Source organism: Uloborus diversus, chromosome 1 (genome assembly GCF_026930045.1).
Source record: "Uloborus diversus isolate 005 chromosome 1, Udiv.v.3.1, whole genome shotgun sequence".
NCBI classification, from domain to species: Eukaryota; Metazoa; Arthropoda; class Arachnida; order Araneae; family Uloboridae; genus Uloborus; species Uloborus diversus.
This window is the reverse complement of record NC_072731.1, coordinates 229,064,591-229,079,279: the sequence shown is the minus strand read 5'-3', so window position 1 is coordinate 229,079,279 and position 14,689 is coordinate 229,064,591. Positions and strand designations below refer to the sequence as shown.

At 30.0% G+C, this 14,689-nt stretch overlaps 1 protein-coding gene across 1 annotated transcript in view; it reads right to left on the bottom strand.

The window, feature by feature from the left end:
• The window catches only part of LOC129225606 (PAN2-PAN3 deadenylation complex catalytic subunit PAN2-like), a 51,148-nt gene extending 36,858 nt beyond the window's left edge, over positions 1 to 14,290 (bottom strand). Inside the window, exons 1-12 of the mRNA XM_054860071.1 lie at positions 14,075 to 14,290; positions 13,283 to 13,452; positions 12,441 to 12,639; positions 11,334 to 11,452; positions 10,551 to 10,695; positions 8,218 to 8,359; positions 7,271 to 7,347; positions 7,053 to 7,177; positions 6,735 to 6,886; positions 4,859 to 5,016; positions 3,333 to 3,461; positions 493 to 642 (exon numbers count right to left, since the gene is read on the bottom strand). Coding sequence (XP_054716046.1) covers positions 493 to 642; positions 3,333 to 3,461; positions 4,859 to 5,016; positions 6,735 to 6,886; positions 7,053 to 7,177; positions 7,271 to 7,347; positions 8,218 to 8,359; positions 10,551 to 10,695; positions 11,334 to 11,452; positions 12,441 to 12,639; positions 13,283 to 13,452; positions 14,075 to 14,290 — 1,782 coding nt within the window. The remainder of the gene's footprint in view (positions 1 to 492; positions 643 to 3,332; positions 3,462 to 4,858; positions 5,017 to 6,734; positions 6,887 to 7,052; positions 7,178 to 7,270; positions 7,348 to 8,217; positions 8,360 to 10,550; positions 10,696 to 11,333; positions 11,453 to 12,440; positions 12,640 to 13,282; positions 13,453 to 14,074) is intronic.
• Positions 14,291 to 14,689: the final 399 nt, after the last annotated feature.

Here is a 14,689-nt window from a genome sequence, read left to right as displayed (position 1 = left end):
GTTTTGATGCATTAAATATTAGTTTATGTCTCTCAGCAAAAGAATGAGCTTCTTCCATAGCACGATTGAGATTAAGTTCAATTTCACTAATATCTGATCCAGAAGTCCAGATGATGATATCATCAGCAAAGATGTCAACATCACAGTGCCTAATAGTCTCTTTTTCGATACCAGCAATGTAGAGAGAAAACAGGAGAGGACTTAACACTGATCCCTGTGCTACACCTTGTCTAAGACCAAACATAACTAACAGTTATGGCCCTTAAATATAACTTAGGCAAAACTATAAGCAAATAAAAAAATTAAATAAAGCATCCAGACAGCTCTGTAATGAGCTGTTCGGTATTTGCTAGTCTTCATTTCTAAATTTAGCATTTCTGGTTTCTTCAAATAAAGTAATTTACTATAAATTCTCACAAACATATTTAAAAAAATTAAACATTTAAAGCCGAACCAAACTGTATAAATAACAAATAATTATGTAAAACTTACAGTATGTAACTGTTGAAGCATAAAACGAGTCCAACTCTGCACTAGAGTAGGCAAGTTACCCCGCTTCTTTGATTCATTCAGATCGTTAACAATAAGACCGTGAGCAGAAGCTTCTGGTATGGTGCGAAAAGCTCTTAAAAAGTTTGCCGCCTAAAAATATTCCAAATTATGTACGATTTTTACAGACATTTAGTTTTGAACTAGCTTTGAACAATAAAATTTTCATTTAACACAGCAATTTAAAGAGAGAGAGAAAAAAAAAAGAAGACAAACAGATAGATAAATAGACAGAAATAGACAAAATAAAATCTAGTATTCTTATTTTTCTCGTATTGCTCAAACTTTGCGAATAATATTCCAAGTTTAAAAGACTTCAAGAGGATTTGTTAAATGAATTTGAAATGAACAAAATATAGATTAAAAGTAAACTAAAACATGTTAAGAATCTCAAAGGAAATTGTTATCATAACAAGAACCTCATTACAGCTAAATTTAACCAGAAAATAAAGAAAAAAAGACACACACAGCTCAAAACACAAATTAATCAAATTATAAATTTTTGCCTAAATTTTACACTAGTCATACAGCTCAAAACATAAAAAAAAATCAAATTATATTTTATTGCTTAGGTTTTACACAAGTCATACAGCTCGAAACATAAACAAATCAAATTATATTTTATTGCCTAGATTTTATGTTAAATTAGAATTGACAATTCATTTTTATATATCAAAACAAACACTTTCTTTCATTTTGCTTATTGCAAAAGTATTCTAACAAGGACATATGTGGAAAAGAGCAAAATGTAATTACTGTATCTAATGCATATCCAGGGTTCATACTCAAAACTTTCAGAAAATTTTTAGGACTTAGGAGCAAAATCTGACATAGTTTTTATAAATGCAAGAAATCTATAAAATTTCAACACAGCTTCAACTACAATAAAGTAAAATACAGTTTTAAAAAACTTCAAAAATGTACATTAAAAAATTAAATATGGCAATGCTAATGTATTTCAACATTACAGCTATGAAATATAAAACACAACGTGGTTTGTTATTTTGTTATTCAAACCATGAAATCATGTAATGTACTAATATTTTTTTTTTAAAAGATAATACTGGATGTGTTACTGCAATTACTAAAAGAAAAAGGGACAGAAAATTAAACACTTTACCTATTGAGATGATCTGACTTTTTATGTTAAGTACCAATTAATAAAATTTTGCTATTAGGAAAAATACAATTTTCCATTAAAAAAAACATATCTAAGGGATATATATATATATATATATATATATATATATATATATATATATATATATATATATATATATGGGGTGCTATACCCAGTTATAGATCCTTAAATTATATTAGAAATGCTAAGTTTGATTCAGCATTTCAAGCAGATTAGCGACACTCTTCCTGCTGACAAAAACAAACGCAGATAGTCTGATGAATGAGAAAACTATTTATTGCAAAAAGGTACATTATTCTAATCTTCAAACTCACAGGCAAACTGATACCTTCCCGAAAATCTATAAATATTTTGCAATGGTAAATAAAGTAATTTCTGAAATTTAGATTATTCCCAGCTTTTTATGATGAAGAATGATCAAAAAACTTTTTTGGTTTCAATTCATTGCTGGTCCCCTAAATGCATGGGTGACATAACTTTTATAGAACTTGTTACCTGAAGCATAATTTTTATGGGACAGAAGTTAAGGAACAATTGGTAATTTATTTCTCAAGAAATTTGCAAAAATGTAAGTTTTTTGCAATTATTTATTGGGTGCGTTTTTAAGGTCCGAACCTCGTCCCAAATTTTTCAAAACTGTTCCAAAAATGTTTTTCATTAGGGGAAAAGGGGGCATATGTGAACAATTTTTTTCATTTCTTAATTTATCAGAAGATATTTTCAATTTCTCACAGAAAAAGGGTTCCCATGATTGAATAGTCTTTTCTTTGTGACATGGAATTTTTCAGATTAAAAAAAATACATTTCTATACTTTATGGAATTTAAATAATATGTCTTCAATTGTTCACATGTGCCCCTATAGGGTGGTAGATGTGAATCGATTGAAAAATGCTGGATGAGCATCATATTTCAACGGGGCCTCCACACTTACAAATTCAACCCTGGTTTTGTTCTTAGTACAGAAAGAAAAGTAAATTAAGTTTCTTCTTGTGCATAACAGTTTTTATTTAAGGTATGTAAAATAATTAAGTTTTATTGTTTATAACAACTTTTATTTTTAAATCAGTGGGTCTTTGTATGTTCTGGTTGCAAATTTTCCGTTTATATGTTCTATTGAGCCGAAATTTCATCTGTTATAAAATTTGCACCTTATGAATTATTTTCCATATAACACGGTACACACTCCTTGATTTACATTATTTCAAGGTCTCGTATAACATGGTTTCGATATAACACGGTTACATGGTTTCGATATAACATGGTACACATTGACATGATTTATGATATGTACGTGATTAATTAGGTTAAAAAATAAGTACAAAAACCATTTATAAAAAAAGTCTCGTATAACATGGTATCGATACTACACGGAATGAATTAACTCGTTATACGAGGGATACCTGTAGTTGCATTAGAGCAACAATAAGATATATAATCCCAGAAATAACATTAAGATATCATACTGTTGCTCTGAGGTGACAATATGCTTATAAAGAAAAAGTTAACACTTTATAGTAAAAAAGAGTAGCTGTATATTAAGTATGAAAAACACTTTCAAGAAAATTTTCTCTGCAAATATAACTTCAATGTTTTAGAAATCAATGATTTCTTTCCTTTTTTTTTAACTTCAATTTCAAATACCTGACAAGGTAAGCCTTGAGCAGTATCTAGCATATGAAACAGAAAGCCAAGTTCACACGCCAAACAAAATTCACGCTGACACAAGTGACTTAAAAGTGCAGATCTAAGAGGTTCACAGAAGTAGAGTATCTATTTGGGAAAAAAGAAAGAAAAAAGTTATCCTGTTAAAAAAATCAATGGACAATAGAATAAAATAAAGAATGCAACAGCTTACTAGAATCTTTAAAAATAAATAAATCTATGTAAATAAAACAGAAAATATAGTATGTGTGTATGTATGTGTGTGCATATATTCTTTATACAAATCCAGTTTACATCGAACCTCCATCAAATTTGGCAGAGAGGTATTAGCAAGGGTTAGAGTGATGATCTCAAAAACTTTAGGACACAATTTCTGTAAAATTTAAGGACATTTTTATGACAACAAATTTCAAGCTTTGATAACGTAAATGTAAATTGTAAGCTTGATTTTTATAGTGGGTGATCAAACATTTCAAATTCAATCTTGAAAACTACAATAGATTGCATTCAATCTTTCATTCTTCAACAAGGTGACACATAATGAAGTAGAAATATTTTATGTTACGATGTGAGAATCAGTTTAATCTAAACAGGCAATTTAAAGGAAAATCTTTCAATGAATTTGACTTTATAATAAGTACATAAATAAACATTTTATTACAGAAATAGACTTTTTTGTCTCCCACTACTTTAGATTTCATGAACTTTAAGAAAGTATTTCTAATAAGTTCTTCAAACATAGGTAGGTTTTCTAACGGCATAAAAGTATGGACCCGTTCGAATTTTTATTTCAGTACCCGCAAATGTCGTTTTTGTAATATAAAGGCGTGAAAATGTTTGCAAAAATTAGAATATAATGTCCCGAGAAAACAGTATTTTCTGCATCAGATTAAATTTGGTCCAAGGTAATTAGAAAGTGAATTATAACTGTTTTTAATTAATTTCATGCTAGTGTAGGTAAGCCATCAATTAGAAATTCATTGCTGATCATGGTCATTGTTGAACAATGCTTTTATTAAAATTTTTAGCATTAAGAAAATCATCCAAGGAGAAAGATCTGCTGCCATTTTTTTCCTGAAAAAATTCTGGCTTTCGTTTTGAGGCTTTTCCTGCTATCGGGGGATTTAAAGTTTTTTACCTGTCTGGTTCCGCAATCCGCCAGGTAATTTTAAAATTCTTTTTTGTTCAAGACTGATTGTTGAACACACACGTCACTTGATATAACATTTATTTTCAAGGGAGACCGTGCAAAGCCATGCGACACAGCTAGTTATAAATAAAACCAGCTTGAAGCATGTAACAAAATAAAAATTCAAAAATATACATCTTTCAAGTCTTTTTTTTTTTAAATCATGAACAGCGCCAAAACACCCCCAATCTAGAGGGAGCCATGCGGTTGAAATAGCTCAGATCTGAATGTGTGAAGTTTTGCATTACATTGTAATAGATAATCTGAGTTTTTTCAAGTTAAAAAACATCACGAAATTCTAAACAAAGTTCTTTACCTGTATAAGATTGTTGCAGTAAGAATTGGGCAAATTTGCTTCCAAACCGGAGAAACTTGTCCGATTGTAACGATTAAAATCTATTTCATCCAAACCCATCTTAGAATATTTAATTTCTTGTTTTAAGTACCTGTGAGGAACAATATCAGGACCAACATCTAAACAGGTAAAACATAAACTAAATAAATTGAAATGATCAGAAATTGACAAAAGTTTTAGAAACCAATTTTAAAGGTTCAAGATACAAAAGGGTGAAACTATTCAGTATCAAAGCCACAAGCTTCTTTAGATTTCAAAATACAAACAAAAAAAAAAGAATGTTGCCATATACAGCAGCTTGAATCAGTTTATTTATTTTTTGATGCATAAGAAATTAATAATAGATAAGAATTCGACAATGCTATCTTTTCCCATTAATTAGATCAAGAAGCTTCACCTTCTAATTAATGTTATGTTCCAAACTTTATTTTGGTCAATACAAGGTTGAGTCTCATCAGCATTACAAGCAAAATAGAGGTTTTGTTTTGCTTTCAGAACAATCAATTTAGAATTTTGTTTTTCACCGAATTTGACGAGTTCATGATCATTATCTTGAACATGGTGATTTTGAAATCAATCCTTTGGGATGTGGTTTAACCATCTTCATTTAGATTAGCGGTTCTCAGGGTGGGGGGCAACCCCCCCCCCCCATGGACCATAGAAGAATTTTAAGGGGAGTGTCATGCGGGTATATCAGACCAAATAAAAACTAAAACAAACAATGATTCATTGAATTCTGTGGTCACATGTGAATATTAAATAACAGTGTCAGCCCTCTCATTAATGTTGTGAAAGTGACTGATGTGCAAGGTTACACCTACATCCTAAGTTACCTCAAAAAAATTGTATTTACTTCTAGTATTAACTAGTAGTAAGTTTAGTAATTGTATTAACTATGCTTCTAGGATGCTATATGTTCTCCAAAATATATGTTCAAAACAGGGCCAGATTTAGGGGAGGGCAGGCGGGGCAACTGCCCCGGGGCCTCCACAACAAAGGGGCCCCCACAATAAATTTTTTACAAAATATCCTAATTTTCACGGGTCGAAAATATCGCATACATACATATATATCAAAATATTCGGATATATATCAAAATTTCAGATATTTTCGAAAATACGATGATTTTTTCGAACCCGGATTAGGGCCCTCCACTCCTTCGTTGCGCCGGGGCCTCCACATTTCCAAATCCGGTCCTGGTTCAAAAAAGCTTTTGTGTAGAAATGATAAATTTTGTGTGTAAATATACCTGGATTTTTACTTATTAACTATTTTTAGCTACCCTAATCAGTTGCAGACGACTTTTGCTGATGATTTTGAAGAACATTTCCGGCACTTGATTTACATGTTTTTGGCGAACAACCAGACTCCTGTGGTTCAATAGACTCCTAACTCATTTATGGACCCTACGATTTTTGGTTGTCCCAAACTCAAGAGGAGATAGGCACATACTATATTTTAGACAAGAGAAGACGCTATAGCTGTAACGACAGCCGAGCTGAACTCCTTTCTGAAACAGGTCTTCTTCGAAAGTTTTCAACAGTAGCAACACCGCTGGGAGAAGTATATATAATTCGCAAAAGATTACTTTGAGGAGGATTTAGTTTCAGAAATTCCCAATTTGCCTTTTTTTTTAACTTTAGCCAAAGGTTGGTTATGTTTTTAACATACCTTGTATGTACACATCAGTTATTTATTACAAAAGTTTCTATGCAATAGGGAAAAAACACATTATGACCAAATGCAAAAAGTTCACTACAGACATTTTTAAACACTTAAAAACTTGAGACCAAGTAATAAAACTATCAGCAAATAAATTAAATTTAAATCAACTTGCCTTTTGGAACAGGTGAATCTTGAGATGGCTTGTTCTGATTAAACTGATATGGAACTTGATTACGCTTTTTATTTCCAGGATTAGGAGCATATCCAATTGAACCAACCATTTTCATAGTACTTAAGATCAATGGATCAATTGGTGGAGTTGGTCTAAAATGCAATGTTTTTTATATTACTTTATTTTATTATTTTGTTTTATCATTTTTTTTTAAATTATTTTTCTCTTTTTATTTTCTTTACTTTTATGTTGCGGAACAAATTAGTCAAAAATTTTTGCAATTTAACAACAAAACATAGTTTAAAAAAACATATTAACCTATAAACCACTTGCGAAAATTCTTCTGGCCAATCTGACAAAAGCTTTCCATCACAATGAGGGGCTGGAACTGTTGATAAAGGTGTAACCTCATCGTTGATATCAATTGGAGGAAGTGGTTCAACCTGTCCAATAGTTAGTCATTCATATATTGCACATAGGAATAAACTAAGAAATGTGAAAGCTCACAATTTGAGTACTTTAAACATAATACATACTGAATCGGCAAATTCAGTTGGTCTGTTAAACTGATTAAACTGAACTTCATTACTAGCACCATATAAATGCAGATAACCTAAAAAAATTATATTTCAATCTTTAATAGTTAAAAAATAACTTTGCAGAAAATTTTATTAAAAGTGATAACTTAGCTGTTTTCAACAGTATATTGAAAGGCACATTATAAATTAAAATAACTTGAACCTGTCCGGAAAAACTTTCAAAACAGAAATTTTACGCAGGTTCAATACATTTAAAGATAGTACTCATTTTGGGTTAAAGAGAAAAAGAAATTCCATTAATAAAATGCATGATGCAAAAAGAGATAAGAGACAAAGAAAAGGTTATTTAGCAACTAACATATTGAAGGAATTTCCAGCTAAACTTTAGCGAATAAGCTAAGCTTTTAAACTTAAGTGTTTCCTGCTTTTTTAATCTGCCCAAAGAGTGCTGATTTAAGAACTTATTTTGGTAATAAACTTCTATTTGTTTATTTTAGACAGTTCGTTAGGAAAACCTAATCCCTGATTTAAACATCAAATCAAAACTTCTACCTTAATTTTAGAAATGTTTGGAAATGGGTGAATGACTATGTTTTATAGAGGTTTTAATTGTGTTCACTAACACATTTTTTAAAATGTATGTATTTATTAGAATTCATGCATATTTTGAAACTTATTTAAACCACAAAAGTCACATTACATATTTTATTTTGGTTAATTCTCGAGTTTAATAGCTCAATGAAAATCACAAAATATGCCTTTCTAGAGCAGACGACACTTTTGCAAAGTATTAAAAATATTGTAACATTAAATGACAAACAGATCATTGATTATAGAATGATTAGTTTCATTTTGATATGCGAACACACAATGAAAATAAAAAAAAGTATGTTAGTTTATATGACTTCAAAAGCAAATCACAGAAAAATTATACATGATCATACCAGCAGCATCTCCGAAAGTAAATGCTTGACAGGAAGATGAAGTATCAAAAGTGAGAATATCAGCACCTCCTGTTTCAACTTGATGAATGAATAAAGCATACTGCTCAGAATTATCAGTATCAACCATTTGAAACTGACCAGTCTAAAATTTATAAATGAATATAAATATACTCAAGGATAAAGTAACACAAGACCTGAACTAAAAAACTAGAGAAATATTATTTAAATTGCATTAGCTAAATAAGCAAATTAACTTCAACTAGAACATGTCTTTCTTTTTTTGCATAAAATTGAAAATTCAATAATTTTCCTAACAGTTTCTCAAATATATATACATATATATATATATATATATATATATATATATATATATATATATATATATATATATATATATATATATATTTAAATACTGTTTATGGAAATTACATAGACATAGAGTCTAGGTTCGTCATAAAGTTCAAGCAATGAAACAAGAATATGATAAAGGTGCCATATTTCATCTTCCCTAAGCTTTTTGGCCTGTGAGTAGCGTATGTTGCAATCAATGAATCTAAAAAATTTATATAACATCACCAACAAAACCTACATGTGGTACTTAAGCTTAAATACATAACACACAATTTGCTTTTTGTTAAAATAAGTTTTTTAAAAATGCACTTTTACTAGAACTGAAAATTTTTATCCTATTTTCGTCCCCCTCCAATAAACCTTCTAAAAGATTTAATAATGGGTTAAAAACCAGGCAATAAAAATAAATATGGATTAAGAATTGTATTAAAGCGAAACATCACAAATTGTTCAGCTTTTTTGCAAAATATTTAACCAACAAATGTAAGACTGGTATTTTAAACCTCCTAACTAGTGTCACAAATATTTTTTTCTTTTGTTCTTTGTCCCGAAGCATATTTTGTCTCCATGAAAAGATTTTTGGCACATAGGATATTGTGCATCAATGGCTTTAATTCAATCTCCGAAGAGGACGAAAATAGGATCATCATATATTTGCCTATATGGTGGCTTTCTACTCTAGGTGAAGCAAACCTTAGATGGCAAAACGCTCAGATAATTCACCTTTATATTTTACCTTAAACAATTATGTCAAATATAACTAAATAAACACATTGTAACTTATCAAAAAGAGCATTTACAAATAGTATTACGACAATTCAAGTTTTCAAAAATCATAATAAGTGTTCCAAAATGGCAATGCAGAGGACACAACTCATGAAACTTCCAAATACCATTCTTGTCCCCAACCAGAAAAATATCACTGGTGGCGATGCCTAGTATCAGATCAGAGAAACTACGGGGCGTGAAATATGGCTACTTAACCCTGTATTATATTATATTTGGAGTCTTTGTAGGGTGTTTTGTGCAACAATGATACATCTGTTACCATGGAATTGCACCTTTCTATAATCTTAGAGGGGAGAAATGCAAGAGACAAACCACACAAGGTACGGAAATTTCTTTTCAAAAAAAAAAAAAAAAAAAGGTTTAACTTTTCCACTACGATAAAATGCTACAGACTTGTGGAAACAGTGGCAGTTCACTTAGGATACCGTAATACCAAAACAAGCTTTAAAAACAGGGGAAAGTTAATAGAAAGAGAGGGGAGCATAAGGTAACGTTATTTCTCAAACACATCTTTGTAATAGCTGTACAAAGTTTTGACTTCTAGCATTCAAGTTCTAGCAAAATAAAGGAACAGAAAAAACATAATAGCAATGTTGTTCTTAAATATGATCGTCTTTAATCCAACACTCTGTTTTAGCCAACTGTAGCGGATATGATTAATTAGCTCAAGGTGCTGATTCCTCAAAAGAGAAGAACTTCAAGTATTGTGTATTAATTGCATTTTACTAACTTAAGTCATTAAAACCCATTTAGTTGTTCACAAAAAATTGTATTGCATAGACAATTTCATTGACTGCTTTCCGTAATTCCATTTAATTCTGGATTGCAGTTTTAATGTGCATCACTAATAATGTTAAAATAAAAAAAATCATTAATATTCTTAGGTTAAAATGAAACTGGACACTTTTTTTTGTTTTGATTGTACTAATTTTAAGCCTTAGATGGCTGAAAAATAGTTTATTTTTTAACGCTTATTCTGCAAATTTATTTTTGGGTCTATTTATAGCTGGAATCCCCATCTTTGGGGGCATGTATTTTGTGAAGAGTTTACATTTCAACAATAATTTTTGTTTTTAGCTAAACTTTCTCAAAGGCTAAAAATGTATAGTTGACTTGAAATCTTTCAGTCATACATATTTGCAAAATCTTAATTTGCAAGTTTAAAGCACTTTAAAGCAGAACATCAATTATACCTGTGAAACAACACAAAGACGAGAACTGTAAGCCGGTACAAATCGAAGAAGTAAAGGTGGAAACATCATGGGTATTGGACTCATACTTTTCATGACTCGCAGGTCATAAACTTTCAGAAACCTTTCAACTGACAGCTCTCCATGCCTAAATTAGAAAAGCCTTACATTACTTACTTTAGTAGCATAAAAAACAGCTAAGAAACATCGAAAAAACTCTAATGGATTGAACACAAATGAGATTGTTAATGTCAAAAGATTGTGAAAGAATGTAATGCAAATTATATGGTATCAAAGTATATTACTTCGTTACAGTCTAAACAAAGTTACACTTGTTTGCTGACTTTTTCTAAAGCATGCAATTTTTTTAATACATAAAATCACAGGGATGAAAACTTCCCCTTAATTTTAGAATGGCCCTAAATTATGAATGCAACAAAAAGGTGACAAGATTACATAAAATTCTTAATGTATCCCATACAATTGCCATAGATATTTTACCATTACAAAGATAAAAACATTTAAAAAAAACAAAAGCAAAACAACAGTTTTGTTTAAAAGATATCTCATGACAAATGACAATGAAAAACCATTATCAAATGGTTTAAATTCTGTAGACACCGTATTTAATAAAATCAGAAAGAATTTCTACTAATGAAGAATTATACCATCCTAAATATACATCTACTAAAATATATCCCTTAATAGTTTTTAACATATTTAGATTACTTTTTATTTTGTACATGGAAAATTACATGATAAACAAAATTTAAATGAAAATCTAACCTTGCAGAAAAACCACAACTCACAAGTTGATTACCATGAACATCAAAATCAGATAACATTCCAGAATGGCAATCTATTATGTGTTCAACACTTAGAGTATTTGGATCATGTAAGGCAACCTACAAATAAATCAAAATTTCATTTACACAGCAGGCAGCTTTTTTCTAAAAACATTAAAATAAGAAAATACTACAAATTCTCAAACAGAGTGAGAGTCAATGGTTAAAATTTTTACTATTTGAAAATATTACACTCAATCATAAGCAAGTGGCATCAATTAGAGAAGTGACCAGAATCATAAAACATCAAAATTAAAATATAAAACATTACAAGACATTGACAAATTGACAGAAAAGCATTGATTTTCCTAAACTTCCTTGTACATAGAAAAGGAAGTTTCACAATCACAAAAATTTGTCACTCAAGTTTCAGACTGAACTACAATTTTACTCACCCCCCAAATGAAGGTTGAGTGGTTATTTTGACCTGTCTGCATGCATTACAATTAGTGCTTTTCTGAAATTTACTGAATTTTATATTCAATTCTTTGTACAAGGACTGAGTAAATCTGAAGCACTAATCATAAACACTGAACAATATATTAAACTAGAGTACCATTTGAGTGGTTTGTTTCTTCCTGCTACATTTACGTCAGTATATAAAAAAAACCTCCACCCTCATTAAAGAATTCATTGTTTTATCATCATAAACATTTCCTATTAATTTCAAAGCCACTCTTGCATGCAAAAATTCAAACATGAAGAATGAAAAGTTTTTAAAATAAAGTTTGCATCAAACCTGTTCACAGATCAAATGACAAACATTTTTTATTTCAAAAAGTGGCATTACTAGTAAAAGTAACAAGAAAGCATAATGTAAATGCAATTCTTTGTATTGCATAATGCCCAAAATTACGCTACAGCAATAGGTATTCCATTCTGACACCAGAAAAATTAAGAGGTCGACAATAATCCGAAAAATAATCTGCTCAAGAGAAATTTTTACAAAAATCTCAGAATTTTTAATATCGAAAAAAATGATGTAATTAATTTAGCGCAGGACAAGTATTCGACAGCTAATTACTTGAAGAAGAAAAATTCAACTTACTTTTCCACTGATATCACCAGAACAAATGAAACGAGGATGTTTACGCAAGATTGCACAGTTATCTCCGCTCACTTGAACAACGTTTATTTCTTCCACAGTATTCAAATCCAATTCAATAAGATTTTTGTGATGACCACCCATGAGCAATGTACCAGTTGGGGTTAAAACCATGCACTGCATGTTCTGGACTTGTTCAGAGCTGCAAAATTATTGCAGGGATATTAAATGAAACTGACCCAATATCAGATAAGAGGAAACATGTATCCTTAAATTCTAAGCATGAAATTGATACTACAAAACAAAACTAAATATCCGAGCAATTTTAATACATTTTACAACATTAAAGAAATTGAAGTCATTGTTTGATGGCTTGATAGCATGCTTAATTAGTAAGGAAACAAATGTTGCATCAATAAAAGGTCAAAATATATAAGAAAATGTGCAGAAAACAGGAACAGAGTTCGCTTATTCCTCATCATTACAAAATCATAACAAAACCACAGTTGAATTTACACAAAGCAAATTAGACACTTGCCTAGCACTGCAAATATATTTAAGAAGTAAAATTTGAAAAAAAGAAATTATTCTTTTATATTCTGATTTTTTTTTTTTTTTAAAAATATTATTATAAAGTGAGCTCAATCAAGCACACAACTATAAAACACAAGTTCACTTTTCGAAATAATATTAATTAGTGTTTATAAATGAATTTATATAAAATATGTAATTAAAAAGACAGCCGAAGAAAACAGACATTTTTGGGGGGAGGGAGGCAATAATTCCAACAGAACCTTTTTCTTTTCTTTATTTTTTTATTTTTTTGAGATGTGAAAAATAATTACCAGTGGCTAAACATAGGAAGTCCTCTTCTTGCAGACATACGAAGAGAATTTGTTGTGAGGGACAAAATACCAGCATCATGTGGAACAATTGCACGAACTTCATTGCTAACATGAACTTGGAACGATGTATATTTTTGTAACTCAGCAGTTGAATAAGAAGTTAAATGACCCTAAAAAATCAAATAATTTATTAAAAGAAAATTATCAAACTTAGTGTCAAAAATTCTTAAAAATCATGACATTTTACAAAATGGAAAAAAAGAGAGTTGACATTTTATTACATATAGAGACCCCAATGTTGGTATCCTAAAATCTGGAAGGTTCAAAACCCTGATTGTTTTCTTTTTTTTTTTTTTTAATTCATTTTTTTTTTTTTTTTTTCAATTTTAAGCGTTTAAGATTGTTACATTAGTCTAATACTAGTTGAAAGCACAGTATTTATACAGCTTATTTTCATTTATTTGATGACACGTTACAACAAAGTATATGGAGCAAAAATACAAAAGTATTTTTTACAGCAGATATACTACACATAAATAAATTCATTTTATTCTCCTGGAAAAATCTTCATACATTTCTACAATTTTCTCAAATCTAACAGCATTTGACATTATTAAACATTCACAACATTTTTTTCTTTTTATGACCTGGCATTTACAGGTTGGCAGGAAGTTACCTTCATTGCCCATGACTTCTAATACAAACACTCAAAAGAAGTTTCCGGGAGTTTTAAAGCAACCAATGTAAAATATTTTCAATATATTAGAATACAAAATGAATATATGCACTCACTCCTTGGTTCCCCATCCATAACAATTCTTCAAAATTATCAAAAGATACTGTAGATACACCAAAATGTGTGCCACCATCAACCAAAATACTCTGGAGCAAACTATATTCTTGGCCCAGGGCCATACCATCACAGTAACCTGATAATTGAAGTCCATTTGCATAAGATTCTAGTTGCCCACCATCCAGAGCAGAGAAGTCTTGAACATGATAAGACATTATCATTCACTATAAAAGAAAATTATGAAATGTCAAACATGGAGTAAATTAGTAACAGTCATATGGGCAGTTCTCAAAAGGTGGGAGCAAACACAGACCTCAACTTTGAAGCTTCAACACCAAATAACTTTCATTTTAATTAACTCAAAAATTTTTGAGTTAAATTATAATACTGTATAGAGACAAGAATTGACATAGAAAAATTGTTTCCATATATCAAAAAAAATTCTATACATCGAATTTTTTTTCGAGACATTCGTAGATTTTTTTTCCTTTTTAGACTGTTTGTCTCATGAAAAATAAAGGTTAGGGGAGAAAATTATGTTCACTAAAGGTTGCTACGAAACTCATAAGGATCTATATAATTTGGGGTTGAAGGGTGTGTAGATAGGTTGTTGT